This window comes from Stegodyphus dumicola, chromosome 4 (assembly GCF_044657685.1).
Source record: "Stegodyphus dumicola isolate Sdum_Otavi_A_Nest chromosome 4, ASM4465768v1".
NCBI classification, from domain to species: Eukaryota; Metazoa; Arthropoda; class Arachnida; order Araneae; family Eresidae; genus Stegodyphus; species Stegodyphus dumicola.
The window spans coordinates 141674779-141694234 of NC_140771.1; the positions used below are offsets into that span (position 1 = coordinate 141674779).

Below are 19456 nucleotides of genomic sequence, written 5' to 3' on the forward strand. Positions count from 1 at the left end.
TTAAAAACAACACAATACCAAATTTACATTAATGTCAGAAATAAAAAAACATACAACATGTTTCTCTCCTCCTTGCGAGAAGTCAGGAACAAGATTTTGGTTACCGGGCACTACATGAGTCATTTCCAGTGTAGAGCTGAAATTAAAAAATTGCAAATGTTTAACTATTAATTAAAAATTTCAAACTGTACTACATTATGAATTACTTCTGTTAGTAAAATGTCACACCATTACACAGGAAAATATTAAAGCAATGGTAGAACTTATTACTCCAAATGTGATATTCCTGCATCTATACAAGAAGAGACAAGATCTTTTAATAAAAGGGAAGCCATTTACAAGTCTAATTTTGATATGGCCTTCAAGAGGTGTATATGCCAAAATTTTATGTATCTCTTCAGTACTCCCCCCCTAAAAAACTCCAACTTTTCTTTATGAGATGTTTTAGCTTTGGGAAGTGAAAAAATGAGACTGTTGAGTACACACCCTTGTTTTCAAGCTAGAAATTACTGCATGCATACTGGCCAATATTTCATTTAGAAATGCAGTTTTCAATTGAATAATGTAAAAAAGGGGGAAAAATCACAAATAATTTATATTAGACATTATTTATTTAAAACTGTCTGTTTACCGCTCAATGTAACAGAAAATTCATGTTTGTTCTGCATTTTAAACAATTTTTAGAACTTTTTTTTTTTATTTTTTTTTAAAGAAAATCTATTAAAATATATCAAATAGTGAAAGTGTTTTCTTTAAAACACATGAGAAGATGCTTTTTAAAGTAAACATATTTTCAATCCCCCCCACCCCTGCACTGCATTTACAATATAAGCCAGACACAGCTGGCTGCGCAGCACTAATGTACGTTAATTTTCGATAACAATAGCTGAAATCTCATAAAACAATGATAGATCAAAACAAGAAATGCAACTGATGACATTTAGAATGAATTCGTAAACCTTTACCAATACCAATCATGGTTATATTTTACTAGACAATAATCTGCAAATTATTAGCACTGTATTTTTATGTGACTAGTCATTGTAGCCCATAGTAACAAGTATCTTCGGTAAATTACATATTTAATTTTGTTCTATTTTTTCCTCTTTTTTTTTTTTTTTTTTAAATTTCCAACTTGCAATTTCATAATTACTGTTTCATAATTACAGAATGTTCTATGATTTATTAAACATAAATGCTAATGAAACAGTACAAAAACACAGGCAAATTTCATTAAATTACATAAGCATCATATAATTAGCAAAGCAACAACCTTGTGTTTCACACAGATTTTGGTTCAGACTCTGTAATGTCGAGGGCAAACAGGTACAAATCCCTCTTCATGTCTTGTACCTATTTGCCCTCGAAATTACTAAACTAAAATCTACACCAAACACAAGGTTGCTGCTTTACTAATTTTATGTCTTATTTTGGTGTGTTTCTCTTCTCTCTTAATTTTTATACATAAACCATCTTACTATACAACTTTTCGTCAGCTCTAAGACAGCTCAAAAATTCCTTTTTTAAAAAGCTCCTCAGGTTCATTCATAAAGAAGTTATTGAGATGGTGTTTGACAGTCTCCAGAGAAATTAACTCCTGCTTGTTCAGAGAATTTTGAATTGACATAAAGAGAAGAAAATCCAAGAGGATAAGGTCTAGTGAATAGAGGGTGACACAAAACATCCCAGGCATACTTAATTAGACTTTATCTGAAATTAACTGAAGTACTGGGCCAAGCACTGTCATGATGGAAGATAACAACTATACCATCAGTCAATTTTGTCTCAATTTCTATTTTTAAAACAGTCACTTGGGAACAGTACTTTTCCAAATTTAATGTCTAACTCGGTGAGTACAATTCATGGTACAGTACAAAGTCTGTAATCCGAACCTCAAAGCCACAAACCTTTTTTTTTTTTTCTATACGCATGTGCGTTTAATGTTTACACATGTGCGTTCAGCACAAAAAACGAAGCAACTTAAACAACTTACATTGAAAGAAATGTTTAATAAAGTAAACAAATAAATATTAAGCATTTTTTTTTTGCAAATTTTGATATCCTTTAGATCACAATTGCTCTTTATTTCATAAATTACGGTTTCATATTTTTAATTGTATAATTTCCGCATGCCATCTTACCAGATTTAAATTGATGATCTATAATCTGGAAAAACCCTTAATCACGAATCGCCGAAGTCCCAACGAGTCTGGATTACGAACTTTGTACTGTATTTTATGCTTTTGCAGTCCCACCATACATAAAACATTACTGTCTTGGGAAAGAGTATCTCTTTTGATGTTAGGAGATATTTTTTTCTTATCTCGTGATTTTTTTCTTGTAACATTATTGTATAGCATCCATTTTCTCCAGTAATTAGCCATTTGAGAAAAAGGGTTTCTTTATTTCTTCAGCAAAGAATCAGATATCGAACTCATGTAACCAATATTGTGTTTTGTTAAACTACAGGGTACCCACATGTCATGTCAAATTACAAACCCAATCTTCTTCAAATGATCACAAATAGTACATTTTTGAGTATTTAATCTTTCTGATAATTCCTGAACTGCATAATGCATATTTTCAGCAACAGCTTCTTTTAACAGGTTTTTGTTTACAAAGGATGGGTTCCCAAAGTGGGCATCATCTCTGAGGCTTAACTCCCCAAACCATCTTCAAACTGTGTCATCAGAAACAGCATACCATCCATATACAGCCCAAATTTTATGGGTGATCTGACTAACATTTTTTAAAATAAAAGAGCATAATGTGATAAAAATGAACTTTTGGGATTTTCATTTTTCAACACAGCACTGAAACAAAAATCATGCCACAACACATGCTATAATTATGCAACATAAGCAGGAAAAAAACACCCCTTTCGATCATGGTCATTCCTGACAAGCAGTAACAAAATAATTAGAAGAGAATACACTTTGAATGTGGAAACTGGTTTTCATACTATGAGGTCCTCCCCCCCCAAAAAAAAATTAAATGCAAGAATAAATGGAGGGATTAGGCTTGAGGAAAAGACTGGACTGCCATGTAGTTTGTTTATGATCAGAGCCTGTATAGTTATTCCTAATTGTAATAATAAGGCATATTTACTGAAATGTTATCACCAGTGGCTCCAGGAAATGCCAGATACTGGTCATAGGCAAATTCTTAAAAAATATGCAGTGACCATACACAGTATAAGTTTTAAAAATATATATCAGAAGTACTAAAATAATTAATACCTACAAAATTTACTTTTGTCTGAATATTACATTTGTTTAAGAGTTTAATAAAAGGCCCATTTCTTGAAAAGCATAAAACTTTTTCAACTATTTAAAAAAAAAAAAATTGCAGTTACTCACATATCTGCACTAAAAATATTAAAATTACTAAATTACTTTTAATAAACTGATAGTAAAAGATGTAGCTTATTAAAGAAGCTATTAATATTTTGTTGAAGAGTCCATTTCACTTGTCCTAGTTGTGAGCTGAAAGAAATTGGCTATTAATTGATAAAATATACAGTTGGGTGACATTAATGTGACCACCCATTCATACCCAGAATAACCACCATAAGCAGTGTAGACCATAGCTAGATGGTTGGGAGGGACTCAATATGGCACTGGAAAGTGTTCACAGGAATATATAACAATGCTGACTGCAGTACAGATGAAGGCTGCTGGAAGGTGCATGGCAAAGAATCGATAGAATGAAAAATCCAAAAGTAATTGCATAGATTCTGAGTTAGTTTTAAATTGAATTGTAAATATGAGGAACCTGGGAAGGACAGTAAAGTTTTCCTCATGTTCTTCCAATTACTAACATACATTCCTAGCTGCATAAATACATCACAGTATCATGCTGGAAGATGTCACCATTCCCAGGGGGGAATCTGTATGTATGGGTGTACATGACTTGCAAACCTGCAAGGATAGAATATCACAAAAATATTCTCCTGACACTTATGTCGCATTAGTCTACAGTTGGTTGAGAAATGTGTGCGCTGTCCCACATTTCTTGCCATATGTGCTAACATCCATCCATTTGATAAAGCTGAAAACATGATTCATCTGAGAGACTAACCTTCTGCTAATCAATGGAGGCTCATTGTTGGTATTACTGTGCAAATTCCAGTTTCTTTCACCAATGAACAGTCATTAGCATACTACTGGTCTCATTCATTTCCTGTAGAGCCCTATATGCAGCAAGGTTCATCAAGACATAAGTGCTTTGGACTTTAGATATTACTGCGGTAATTACCAATTTATTTGGGCAATAAACTGTTCATTGTAGCATGTCAATTAGCCAAATGCACCATTGCAAATGGTGTCCACCTCTTTTACCTACAGGTTCAGGTGCTCTGCAGTTTTCATGCTGCTTATTTTATAATGTCATTTTGCCATTCATGAGACAATTTCACCACTGCAATACACAAACAATCCATAAACTGTGCAGTTCCTGAAATGCTACTATCCTTGGCCTGATAATCATGACTTTTTGTAAATCTGATAAACTGTTCCATTTATTCATGACAACATGGAAATGTTTCTTGAATGCTTATAACATACTTCATATACCAAGATAATCCACTACTATAACCTGATAAGTAATTCTGTTTTAAATTACTACATACCTTATACAAGCAATAAAAGATGACTGATCATGATTTAGTATATAATGCCAAGATAAATACACAACTTTTAAATACTGCTTCAGTAAGAATAATAAACAAAAGCTATGACAGCAAATTGCAATTTAAAATCTTTTACATCTAGAACTTAAATACTGTTACCTGTGTTCTTGACGAATGGAATTGAGCTGTTCCAATTTTGTTTTGTGCTCTGCTTCAACATAATTGACCATCTCTTTCACAACAGACATAATTGCATTGAACTAAAAATGGAGGGAAAAATACTAGCCAGCTTCATTTGAATAAACCTATATAGTTGCATATTTAGTAATACAGTACAAAGTCTGTAATCCGGACGTCCATTATCTGAAATGATCTATAATCCGGACCTCAAAGGGCACAAACTTTTTTTATATGCTTTAAGCATGGGCGTAAAGAATGCATGCGCATACATTACGCGCATTACGCATGCGTGTAATGTATGCTGTATGCACGCGCACGTTGAAAGAAATGTTTAATAAAGTAAACAAATAAATATTAAGCTTTTTTTTGTAAAATTTGATACTCTTTAGATCATATTTGCTCTTTATTTCATAAATTACGGTTTCATATTTTTAATTGTATAATTTCTGCATGCCATCTTATCAGATTTCAATTGATGATCTATAATCCGGAAAAACCCCTAATCCAGAATCGCTGAAGTCTCGACGAGTCCGGATCACGGACTTAGTACATTCAAAATTCCCAAAATCATTCTTAGGGTTTACTTTAAACAAATAACTTTCATTCTGTTCTTTGGCAATAATTTCATTTAAATTTCAAAAGGAACTGTTAAGACTGTTTGAATTTTAATGAGCATTTTAACCAAATATTTTTTGTCTCAACTATAGATAAAAACAAATTTCAAGCATTTATGAAATTTTCCCATTCAGATGGGAAACAACAATAGAAATCAAATCTAAATTAATTTGTGTTCTTGGAAATTCATCAGTTTTACTCTCTACTATGAGTTTTTGGGAATTGTATCGAGACATTTACGCTACTGAAGAACTATGGTCAGAATGTCAAAATACAGCTATCACATCCAATACTGTGATTAAAATCCTTGATAAGGTTTTGCTGATAGAAGTGCATAAAACTAAAGAAGCTGTACTCATGTTTTACAATAAATTTATATTCTGCATAAAATCTGGGTTTAAAAAAAACTTCACACTAGGCATAAGATGAATTCCACATTTATTCAATCTAAACCAAAGGGACCTCACAGATTGCAAGAGATGATTTGTCACTATATCAAAGTTGTGATTTACCACTACATACTAGAAACAAAGCTACAATCAAAACACTGGATTTGAGAAAGTAATTTGGTTTTGAAGAAAGCACTTAGTGGGTTGAAAGAACGAGGCTATGAATTTTTTTTTTTTTTTTTTTTTTTTTTTTTTTTTTTGTAATATCAAAGAATTTTATTAATTATTTTGATAAAGGAAAATCTATTCCTGATCAGTACTATGCAACAGTAAGTAGTAATAATAATGATAAAAGAAAAAAATATTAAAAAATGGTCATGAAAATATGCTGTTCCTCATAATATACTTACTTATGCAAGGGCAACTGCACAACAAAACTTGATATTTTAAATTTTTTCCCTACATTCAACTGATTTGGCTCCAATTTAGTTGAAAAGTTCAAAACAGTTGTGATTGGAAAGTTAGAATCAAATAAAAAGGTGATTGATGCTAGAAATGGTTATTTTAAAGAACTTAAAGAAAGTTACTTTACAATAAGTAAAAATTAAATAGATGGAGAACAATGCAGAGAGAAGGGGCAGCACAAATCAAGTGACCATGGTAGAAATCAAATAACATTGTAGCATGGAACAAACTATTTACCATGGACGCCAAAATCTCCATCACAATTATTTAGACAGCTGAATATTTCAAGGTTGGCATTACAAAAGATTATGAAATAAATAAATAATCCATATTATCCCCAATTCAAAAAAAAAAAATAAATAAATAAAATAAATGAGTATGATCCACAGAGATAGGTGGCGTTTGGTGTTTTGGTGTATTTAATTATGGCAAAGCACACTAGGGCTATCTGCCTAAGAGGAGGGATGCCTTCGTGGAGGACTTTCTAAGGGAAACTGGCTCGTATACACGTTACACATGGGGAAAACCACGAAAACGCCCATGCAGCCAGCCCGTTCGCGGGATTCGAACCTTGGACCGAGCTACCAGTGTTCAGCGACTTTACCGCTCGGCCACTGGTGGGCCCACCACAGAGATAGGAGAATTTGTTGAAACATGATTTGATGAACCTATCAATGACTACAATGCAGAAGAATGAGCGTCATGAATGGATACATTTTATATATCTTGAAATATCAACAAACACCCATTTATTGGAGAAATGAAAACACAGAAGTGATAACTAAAGTGAATAACAGACATCTAAATGTGATACATTTTGCTGGAATTTTGTACTAAGTTACGGTCATTCCTTTTTGACGGATCAGCAACAGTGGGAAGTTATTCAGATCTGCTTGAAAACAGTGTTTACTTCATCATCCAACAGCAGAATACTTTCCAAGACATGCGATCTAACAGGATAGGTCCCAGACAATTATGCTTTTTATGTTTGTGAGTAGTTAGATAAGCTATTTTCACACTATTAGAGATTGTTAAGTAGTGAATGTATGAGGGTAGGGAAATAGCTGGCTCACTACCACTCAATAAATATATGCATTGCCCCTTCTCCCAAGTTTGCTATTAATTTTGAAACTGACTTCATTGTTAGATCACTTTTCAAATACACAGAGACCATAACATTGGTTAACCCTAGAGGAAGAAAGGAGCTCTGATCAATTGCCAAATTGATCGTTGTTGCCGGAGTTTACAAGCATTTTTCAGAATATCATGTGATCGAAAGTCACTCTTGAAGTAACAAATAAAAATTACAAATTTCCATTATATATGAGAATAGGGGGAAAAAAAGATTCATTTAGCTAATATTAAAATTCAGACCTTTTCAGTTTTTTTTGGGGGGGGGTGGCATTAACTAGCATTTCAAAGACTGATGACCTGAAACAAACAAAGCAGTGATCATCAAGGAATTCAACACTCCAAATGAACTGTACACCAGCACATGCAAAACAACACTGCTGACTATTTCCAAGCATGCCTTCATCTTGAAAGCAAAATAGTTAGATTTAAATAATTAGATTGAAAACACAAGACAAACTTTTGTCACATGATTTTGAAATCTATTACTTATGTTGATTATAATTTATGTTAATCACTAATTTCTTTGATGACATCAGTTTCATAATGATAGAACTACTTTTTGCACATTCCAATATATATTTTTTACCCATAATATATGCACTCCTTAACGCATACAAGTTAAAATTCTAAAACTGATAACACAAAAGCCATGCTTTCAATATATTATATTACAAAATAAAATCAAGTGAATAAAACTTTAAAAGTAATTTTTTGTTCTTAAAGCTGTTCTAAAATCTTCAACTATTTTACCAATTTCTGATTATAATTAATGTCCACAGCACATTCTAAACAAGTTTTCTAAGCATACATACAATTCTGAGCACATATTAAGAATTATATTTAGAGAATTGTTCCCCTATCCTAAACCTGCTTTAAATAAAGTGCTCAACAAACAAATATTCAATATGAATAAAATTAAACTGAAACTTAAAGAAATTGTGACTTTTCTTAATTTCCAATTCTTGAACATACAAATAAACATAAAAAAATCTAATGAAAACTGACAATTATAAGTATGTTTAGCACGAGTTACATAAATGAAAGAAATGAAAAAAAAAAAAAAAAAATTACCTGGTTTAGTGTAAGTCCATTTTCAATAGAGAGAGGCATAATAAAAGGTATGATTTTGGTAGCCATTATCTCTTTTGTGATGCCTAGTTTCTTATGAGTCATTGTGAGCTTTAAAATACCTTAATGAGAAAATGCTGCAGGTCAATAATATAACATTTTACATGAAAAATCAGTTAACGGATTTAATCTCATACAAAAATTCTCATTCTACAGAATTTTTGTACTATAAAGCACAATTCTTGATATATATCTAGGAAATATATTTACAATTAGAATATCGATGTTGTGTTAATTTTAGAAACAGGTTGTCTGTTTATTCATTCATATTTCATGGCATATAAATTTTTTTTTCTGTTTTATATCATTGAGATTTAAAAAAAAAATTATTAATTCTCTAATGCCTTATTTTAACATAATATTGTTCTTTGTGTCATTTTCAACCTGTGACCTTTTACTCTATTTTTCAACAGGAGATCAGGGCATCTATGAAAAAAGTGCTTGAAAGGTTTGAAGCTTTCACGATGCCTAGAACAAATGTCATGGTGGAGAGATTTTTATTCAATAAGAGAAAACAAGAAGGAGAATTTTTTTATTGTTTTGTGACAGACCTGAAAAAAACTGGTAAAATCTTGCAAATTTGTTGAGCAGAGTGACTCTGTCATATGTGATCGCATTGTCCTTGAAGTATCAGATGCCAGTTTACCGAAGAGGATGCTGCGAGAAAATAATCTGAGTTTGGAGAAAGCAGCTGAATTGAGCAAAGCTCGTGCTCAAACATTAAGAGAACACAATGTTGACAGCGTAACTTGAGGGAAAGAGAAGCAACATCAGGCAGGAGGAGCCAATGCAGCCGTAGCAGTGAGGAAGCACAGAGGATTGTGTGATGACGCTTCAAATACTGAAACGTTTTTGTGTAAAAAATGCAACATACATCATGTTAATGGACAATGCCCGGCATATGAAAAAAATGCTTTAATTGTGCCAAACTAAATCACTTTTCGACTATGTGCAGACTGAAACACGTTCAAAATGTTTCTCAGTATGATAATGCAGATCTATATAGTGAATCTGATGATGAATTCTTTGTGAATTCCATAAATTTCCAAAAAACTAAAAGTGTATGCTCAACATCGTCTACAAAAGAGTGGACTGAAACTATAATTGTTGAAAGGACAAGGACCTTTAAGTTGGACACAGGGTTTGAAGTGAACGTTTTGCCTGTGAAAATTTATGAAACAGAGTGCTAAGAACTCTAATCTTATTGAAAACAAGTGTAATGTTGTATTAGAAGCATTTGGGGGGTCCAAGGTTAAACCTGATGAGTCGTTAATGTTACAATGTTCCTCAGATGGTGAGGATCCTACTCTAGAGTTTTTAATTGTTTCTAGCAAGCATATACGTCTATTATTAGGACTTGTTGAACGTGTTAAACTTAATTTGATTTAGTTTATAAATAAGGTTGAAATATCAAATAAAGGTGAGTTGGATCAGTATACAATTGTTTTACCTCCATCTAAAGATCAATTTATTATTAATAATTCAGATGTGTTTGATGGTGTGGGAAAATTTAATGGATTGTGTAAAATCATAGCAGATAATCAGATAGCTCCTGTAGTGAGACCACCACGTAGAGTACCACTTAGTTTAAAACCTAAACTTGAATTAAAATTAAACAAATTAGAGAGACAGAACATTATTGAAAAAGTTGATCAACCTTTTAATTGGGTTAGCAATTTAGTAATAATTGAAAAAGCTAATGGATCCTTAATATGCCTTGATCCTCAAGATCTTAACAAAGCTATTAACCCTTTGCGGTCGCATATCCACTCTCAGCCACCAAAGCCTTTTTACCCTTCTGGTCATATGTCTGCTCTCAGCCACCAAAGCCTTTTTACTGTTCCGGTCGTATGTCTGCTCTCAGCGACCACAGCAAGGAACTACACGAATCGTATACTGTATGCATTCATGTAACAGTTTACACTTTTCCTATACGAACCTCAATGCCTAAAGAACCTATTCACGAACCAATATGGTGTTCCATCAACTGGAGATAACGTAATTTAATCTAAACAAAAGTTGTGACCCAGCGCTCGCCATGCAAGACACAGTAGCGAGTCAGTCATCTTTTGAACGTAATGAAATTGACAACGTTCGACGATACCTTGTAGAATTCCAAAGAATATTTTATAAATTGTATTTAACAGTAATTAGACATTCTCTCTTTTTAAAATATTCCAAAATAATTCCCCAAAATTCAGCTAGAAGAGAGAACAAGATACCTATGGCACATTTTATGTTCGTCCGAAAAATGTTGGCACAACTGGTAGATGATTTTCGTGACAGAGCAGATTCAAAACCAGGAAGACCATTGACCTCCAATAAGGAAAGACTTAATGGTAAACTGCATATATTGCGGCATTGTGGAAATGTAAAAAGTAATTTTTTTTTTCAAATAGTGTTAGATTGGAATAGTAGTGATCTTTGCACTTTTAGCACACCATTTGGATGCTATAAATTCTTAGGCTTACAATGGGTATTTCCTGTGCACTTGAAATTTTTCAGAAACGCAATCTTGAAAATTTTGGTAACATACCAGGAGTATCAATCTATTCTGATGACATCCTAATTGCTGCTAGCACCTACAAGAACATAATCAAAAACAAGAACAAGAACATGGTAAAATTTTAACAGAGGTCATCAACAGAGCTAAAAAACTCAATATTAAATTCAACAAGCAAAAACTTCAATATAGGGTTAGTGAGGTTAACTATTTAGGTCATTTAATGTATCAGGCGTGCGACCTGATCGAATTAAAGCCAATACTGAGTTACAGGAACCTCAGAATAAGCATGAATTACAGCGTGTTTTGGGAATGAGTGATTATTTGAGGAAATTTATACCACATTTTTTAGAGAAAACAGCCATATTAAAGGAACTTTTGAAAATCAAAGTAGAATGGCAGTGGTAACAGCTACATTCTAACACTCTAAAGCATTCAGGGAATTAAAAAAATTAATTTCCAATGCACCTGTATTAGGAATATTTGATAGCAGTAAACTATAACTTATACAGGCAGATAGTTCTAAAGATGGGTGTCTGCTGTGATGCTTCTTTGGCGAAATGAAGCAACTCCAATGATGGAACACAGCAATAACTTTTATTTAACACTCAAAAAAAGGCGACATACAAACAAGAAGAGAAAACATATTCTATCATTTAAAAATAAATTACATTCTTCACGCGAGAGTCGCACGAGGCACTTGAGTCTGGTTTCAAATATTGCCATTCACAAATACCTTAATGTTCATCTATTTAAATTATTTAAACTACAAGATTTTAATATTATTTAAAGTTGTTACACTGCTTATTGCAGAATGGGCAACCAATTGCTTTTTTGTTTAGGAGTTTGAATAATTCAGAAAAAAAATTATGCTCAGATTGAGAAAGAATTCCTTAGTATTTTGTTTGCTGTTAATAAATTTTACTATTACATTTATGGTAGAGAGGCAGAAGTGCTTATTGATCATAAACCATTAGTTTCAATTATGAACATAAAATATTGCTAATGTGTTGTCAAATAGATTGCAAAGGATAAAAATTAAGCTCTTAAAATATAACTTATTGACCATCAATTTGCTGAAGGTATATTGGGCCATACCCTTGGAAAGGAATAGTCAAGAGTCGACATGTTTCAAGACACAGTGAGCTCAATATTGATTTAAAGTTATGCCTTTCAGGCTACGCAATGCCACAGCAATAGTCAGAGAGTAATGAACCAAGAACTCACTAAATATAAGGATATTGTTTGAGTGCACATTGATGACATACGGCATAGCAGTTAAGAGAGTGGGCAAATAATATACACCTCAACATCATTTCTTGAAACTGTAAGGAATAAGATTTTTCAGTAAATCATAAGAAATATACCTTTGCTAAGACTCATATTAAGTATTTGGGACATATTGGTTCAAGAAATCATCAGTCTGAGACAAAAAGCAGGCTAGAAACCGGCTGGCAACGTATCCAATAAGTTAAGCTAGCCAGAAGTTGACCAAAGCACAACAGGTATAGCCAACTATCGAAAAGGAAGCTTACACTGCAGTTTAGAACTTGAAAATGTTTGAAACATGCATCTTTGTATCACCCATTAGGCTGATTAGTGAACACAATCCATTAACTTTCAGCACACATTGCAGTCTTCTAAGCTGCAATGATGGGCCCTAGCATTACAGAAATATGATATTATGAGTTAGCTTTGCCCAGGTGCCAAGTTGAACAATGCTGATGCATTACTGAGCAGTGAGAAAAGGAAAGAAAAACTTTTTATAGAAATTTATAAACACTTAAGCCTTTTTTTCTTTGCTTTTTTGCAGCTGTTATGGGAAACCCAAACACATTTTACGTATCATTCTATTTATTTTAGAATTATTTTGATTACTAATTATTAATTATTTGTTATGTTACAGCTTACTGAAGTTGTAATTTTGTAGTAGATGCAAATGTAATTTGTTTAAGTATTTTTATTAGGTATCTTTTAACTTCATTATTGATTGATTTGTTGACATTAAGAGATAAGTGATTTTTTTTAGATGTCACCATTCCTTTTGTCATATTTTCAATATTCACCCAATTCAATCTTAGATGGAGAGTGTGGTGTACTGTTTGTTAAAAAAAAATAAGATATGCATGCCAATCACAATATTTACTTAATGTTAGTTGGCAACAGTGTTGTTGTTGTCGCATTGTCCTTATCTGGTGTGCATTGCTGTGGTTGCTTGTTTTCATGTAACCAAAATATTCCCAATATATTTGATTGTTCAACCTGGACTATGTCATTTCTTTACCCACGAATAATTTAAATTTTAACATGTTATCAGTATGAAGCTCAAAAGGAAATGCCATAACAATCCAAGATTGAAGATCGCACCGTAGCCTAACCATGTTGTGAATCTGAAGTGAGCTGGATAAACATCCTTTGATGAAGTAAATAATTTCTTTTCTGGTGAATTTAGCTCGATACATTTATTTGAAGAACATCTGAAGATTATAAAATGCCAAAACTAAATGGCGACAATTATCACACATGGTGTATCCGTTCCCCCGCCGTGCTGGCGCAGAAGAGATCTTGGGAAGCGTTGGAACCCGGATATGGAATTCAAATGAATGAAGCGGAGAGGAAAAAGAATGACGCAGCTCTTACCCTATTATTCCTCATAGTTGAAGATACATTTCTAGATGATATCGGAGATTGTGTTAGAGCCGGAGACGCCTGGAACTGTTTAAAAGAAATGCACACAAAATTTGGTTTGCTTCACGTACTGCAACTTATGAGAGAATTCTTTAACATAAATATGAAGCCAAATGAGTCTGTCCAATCCTATCCAGCAAGATTAATGGACTTACATAGAAAATTAGCTAATGGTGGATATGCATTTACGGATAGAAAAGTGGCCCTAGTGATGCTATTGGGACTGCCTAGAAGTTATGAATTGCTCATCCTAAGTTTGGAAAAAGATGAAGCAAATCTGACAACTAGGATTGTGAAACCAAGGCTACTTGTAGAAGAGAAACCTATAGTTAGAAATGAGAGTTCGGCCAAAGTATATCATGAAGAACAAGCTCTTCACAATAAAAGTTTTGCCACCAACCAGAAGAAGCCTGCATTTGGAAAACTCGTGAAGAAGTATGCAGCTAAAAGGCCAAATGAAGAAGAAACTAACAGAGGATGCAATACTAAATGCTTCAGCTGTGGCCAATGGGGACACACCTTTAAAATTTGTGAAGAGGCCAAATATCAGAGCCAAAACAGTGCCAAAACTGCAGTTGACCTCAAGACAAACATTGCACTTCTGGCAAATGAAGAAAAATCAAGGAAAAGAAATCTGTGGATTTTAGACAGTAGAGCTACAGAACACATGACCTCTGATAAAAGAAAATTCTCAGACCTTAAGAAGTACACTTCTGAAGTTGAAGTTGCTAATTCAGAAAGAATAATGGAATTGGAAATATTTCATTTCCTGTTGGAGAAGAAGATGGAGAAAAAAACATCACTATTGAAAATGTCCTATATGTTCCAGAACCGGGAGGAAATCTATTATCCATTGGTAGAATTGAAGAAAGAGGCTTAAAAGTAGAATTTGCTGAAGGAAAAGCCAAAGCGATTGGTAAGAATGGAGACACTCTTCTATCTGGTGAGAAAAAAGGAAGACTGTACATAATCGAAGAAAAGATGACAACTGACTACGTTATGAAAACTGAAAGTGCCAACTTGTTGCATCGTAGACTTGGCCATCCACACTCTTATACAACAAAAAATATTATCCCCATCGGCAGAAACCTGAAAACAGTATTAGAAAATGCACCTTGCCAAGTCTGTATCCAGGGAAAAATGAAAAAGAAGAAATTCCAAAGGCTGCTAGTACAAAAGCTAAAGCCATCCTAGAAGTTATACATTCAGATGTTGTTGATAAAATTTCTCCCCCTTTCTTTGGAGACTGAAATTACTTTGTGACTTTCACGGATGAATTTTCTCACTATACCACGGCATTTTCTATGAAAGCCAAAAGTGAAGTACTAGAAAAATTTGAAGAGTACCGTTGCATGGTAGAAAATCTCCAAAACAAAAATCAAATTCCTGAGAAATAACAATGGTGGGGAATATATAAGTGAAAAGTTTGACAAGTAGCTCGCTGCCCATGGGATCCAAAGACAACTAACTGTACCTGACACACTCCAACAAAATGGTCTGGCAGAAAGACTGAACCAAATATTGATAAACACGACAAGATGCTTACTTATAGAGTCCAGAGCAGATCACAGGTTTTAGGCTGAAGCAATGGCCACTATGGCCTATCTCCACAACAAGCACCCATCTATGGCAATCGATGGCGACATTCCTGAGGAAAGATGGTCAGGATCTGGAAGCGAAACAGACCACCTCAGAGTTTCGGATGCAGAGCCTGGAGTCATGTTCACTCACACTCAAGAGGAAGCAAGCTTGATCCTAAAGCTACAGAATGTGTTTTTGTGGGCTATCCTAAAGGAGTTAAGGGCTACAAATTGTATGACCTGAAGAAGAAACATTTTTTTGTCAGCAGAGATGTCATTTTTGAAGAAAATGACCCTTAAAACTAAGCAAGTGTGACAATCCTGCAGAAGAAGCTACTCTTAAAATTGAAGACTTTGAATCAGAATATCCCTTGACCTACCTGAGACAGAAGCTCGTGACTTATCTCTAGATCACATAACTCCTGATGTAAATGACTTGGATGAAACCCAACGTCTAAATACAGATACGATTGAAATTCTGAAGGATGTCTAGATCTACAACTTGAAAATACTCCAGATTACGAAGATCAAGGCCATTCAGTTACACAGATACAAGACATTGTTAACAACCTAGACCCTGAAGTTGAAGCAGCAGCCAGAAATCCTACCCATGGAAGTGAAAGAGGTGGAAAAAAAAAAAAAAAAAAAAAAATCAGAATTCCTAAACGTTTCAAAGATTTTTATCTGTACGATGCCCAAGAGATACAACAATCTGAAGAAAAGGACCCAGTAACTATAAAAGATGTTCTGAAATCACCCGACACTGGCACGTGGTTAAAAGCCATGGAGGAAGAAATTCAGAGCCTCACTCAAGCTCAAACATGGAAACTAACTACTAAACTACCAGGAGCCAAGGTAATACCATCCAGATGGTTGCTTCTTAAGAAAAAAGACAAGATTGGGAACCGAGCAAAGTTCAAAGTCAGATTGGTGGCAAAAGGCTATCTGAAAATACCCGGAGTGGACTTTCAAGACACCTTTTCACCAGCCATCAAACTTAAATCTACAAGGTTACTGCTTGCCGTAGCCGAGAAAAAGCTAGAGGTTCACCAAATAGATGTGACAGCTGCATAACTAACTTAAAATAGATGTGACAGCTGCATAACATGGAATTCTAAAAGAGGACATATATATGGCACAGCCAGAAGGCTGCATTGAGAAAGGGAAAGAACACCTTGTCTGCCACCTGAAGAATAGCATTTATGGTCTCCGACAATCAGGACGTGCTTGAAATACTTGCTTGAACGACTTCCTGATCCAGTATGGATTGAAAAGATCAAGTGCAGACATTTATTTATATTTACTTAAGTGCAGACCTTTGTATTTACTTTTGTCATGAGAAGAACATCATAATTGGAGTTTATGTTGATGACCTTCTGATAGTTGGAAACATTCCAGAGATAAATGAATTCAAGGAAAGCATCAAGAAAAGGTTCAATGTCAAGGACCTACGTCCTGCAAGCCAAACCTTATCCAAGCAAATTTGCAAAGAAGAAAATGGATCATACACACTAGATCAAATCGTTTATGTGTTAGAGATCCTAGAAACATTTAAAATGACTGAAGCAAAATGTGCATCCACACCATTGGACCCCAGCAAAAAATATAAGAAGGTAGATGAACAGCAGTGGGAGGAAATCAAAGAAAACAGCAAGGAAATCCCTTACAGACAAGCTATAGGAAGTCTCCTTTATCTGACTTGCGGTACTCGCCCAGACATGGCTTATTCTTCCCCCTACATGAGCCAATTTAATGAAAAACACACTGAAGAACACTGCAGAGGTGTGAAGCACATTCTAAGATACCTAAAGGGAACACAACGCAGAAAGTTGAGATTCCAGAAGACAGGTCAGCCACTTCAAGTCTACTCAGATGCTGACTGGGGAGGTGACAGAATTGACCGTAAATCTACATTGGTTATATAATGCTACTCGCGGGTGCTGCAATCTCATGGTCGAGCAAGAAACAACCCACAACAGCTTTATCGTTGGCAGAAGCAGCGTATGTGACAATGTGTTACATTGCCAAGGAAATCCTATAGATTAAAAATTTGATCAAGGAAATCTGTAGTGTATTAGCTGCTTCACCTCAAAAAGTGCTAGTCGACAACCAGGAAGCAATATTCCTAGCCAAGAAACATGTTACTTCTGAAAGAAGTAAGCACATCGATATTAAATTTAATTTTCTGAGAGACCTAGTGAAAGAAAATGTGATTGTATTTGATCATGTGCCATCCAATGACAATCTTGCTGATCTCCTAACTAAGCAGACCTTGAAAAAACTTTTACGTGACATGAACTATACCAGGACTTGCACGTAAAAATTATCTCCTTCGAAGTTTGCGACTGAACATAAACCATTATGGTTGTAACTGTGTAGAAACTTGACTTAAAACTCCAGAAATAAGCCTAGATACTAATTTTTCTTTATTATTTCTATGTAAACATTGCATTTCCTAGTATAACTTAATACATGTTCATTTAATGATACAATTCATAAGTAGAGGTCAATAGTGTTTAAGCATGTAATAGCAGCTACATTGTTTTTCTGTAAATGTGTACAACCACAGCGTGATTAATTTTTTTTATGGAAGTATGTAAATATCTTGCACATAGTGTGATTGGCAAGAGGGCGTGCTAAAAAAAATAAGATATGCGTGCCAATCACAATATTTACTTAATGTTAGTTGGCAACAGTGTTGTTGTTGTTGTCACGTTGTCCTTATATGGTGTGCATTGGTGTGGCTGCTTGTTTTCATGTAACCAAAATATTCCCAATATATTTTATTAGTTCTTTATATTTAATTTTAAATAATGAATAATTAATAAATAATAAATAATTATTATAATAATATAAAATCCTTAACTAAGCTGGACTATGTAATTTCTTTACCCACAAATAATTTAAATTTGAACACTGTTGACGTTAACAAACAAAATACATAAATGTAGTTAGTTCTCAGTCTGAGAGGAGCACAAAGTTGGGTTTTTGATGAGAGACCTGGAGAGAGGTTACTGTACAGGAGGGCTCATAGGAGCTGATAATTAAAATGAAATAATTCTATAATAAGATAATTAATGTACATACTTCAATCATTAGTAGTGGAGTTTTAGTGATTTAATGTTTAATATTGTATGTGTGAACAAATATTAAAGATATGAAGAGGTATTGATTTTGGTAGTAAGAAGAGAAGAAAACACAGTGAACAAAAGTGTAAATATAAAATTCTAAAAAATATTGGTGATATCTGATTATCTGTATCCCCTTCCAAAAAGTTGCAAACCATTGGTGACTAACTTTTCACCATCCTAAGATGCAAAAAACAACAGCCAAAATTAAAAGTGCAAGAAATATCCATAATAAAACAGTTTCCTTTTTTTTTTTTTTTTTTTTTTTTGGCACTGTTTCCTCCATGCACACAGTAGTCTGTTTTAACTTAATTAGAGAATTGCAGAAACGCAATATTGCTGTCCTACTTAGGATTCTGCACATACTATCATTCTTTCCATAAACTTAAGAAAATCATAGAAACTCTAAAAGTCATAAAAAACTTTTCACTTAAAAAAAATCATAGACTGCACAAATTTGGCATTCCACAATCTGTTATTTTCCCATGTACACAGCTAACTGTTTTCATTTAAGAAAAATCAAAGAAGTGCATAAATCTGGCATTGGCACCTAAATTTTAATTTACGAAATTTGACCATTTCTGAAGCACAACTTCATAGAATGCAACATTTTTGCGTTCTCTACTGTTAGGCAAAACATTATATTTCTGAAGAAATGAAATATTTTTTCATCAGCTAGCAAACTCCACAGTCCCATTACAGTTCCTTATCCTCCCCCCCAAAAAAGCACTAATGGCTGCCGTTCATTTCCTGCAGATGTACATGCCATGTCAATATATTTACCAGTGCCATGATGACATATTGGATTGTCTTGTGAATACATTTCAGGGAAGGGAGATTTCGAAAAATCAGAGAGTACCAAAACGTTTTTCAACATGCAGTGTACTCTTGATTATCTGCTCTAATGCTGGGAAAAGCAAAGTCACAGATAATTGAAAAACACAGAGAATACAAACTATCAATTTTATGCATTTTGTTGGTGTTTATTTCTAATTTTTCTCTCTTGTTGATAATGG

General features: G+C 33.8%; 1 protein-coding gene across 1 annotated transcript in view; it reads right to left on the reverse strand.

The window, feature by feature from the left end:
* The window catches only part of LOC118193691 (SCY1-like protein 2), a 104592-nt gene that overhangs the window by 7588 nt on the left and 77548 nt on the right, over positions 1-19456 (reverse strand). The window contains exons 13-15 of the mRNA XM_085815565.1: positions 8485-8603; positions 4790-4890; positions 55-136 (exon numbers count right to left, since the gene is read on the reverse strand). Coding sequence (XP_085671691.1) covers positions 55-136; positions 4790-4890; positions 8485-8603 — 302 coding nt within the window. The remainder of the gene's footprint in view (positions 1-54; positions 137-4789; positions 4891-8484; positions 8604-19456) is intronic.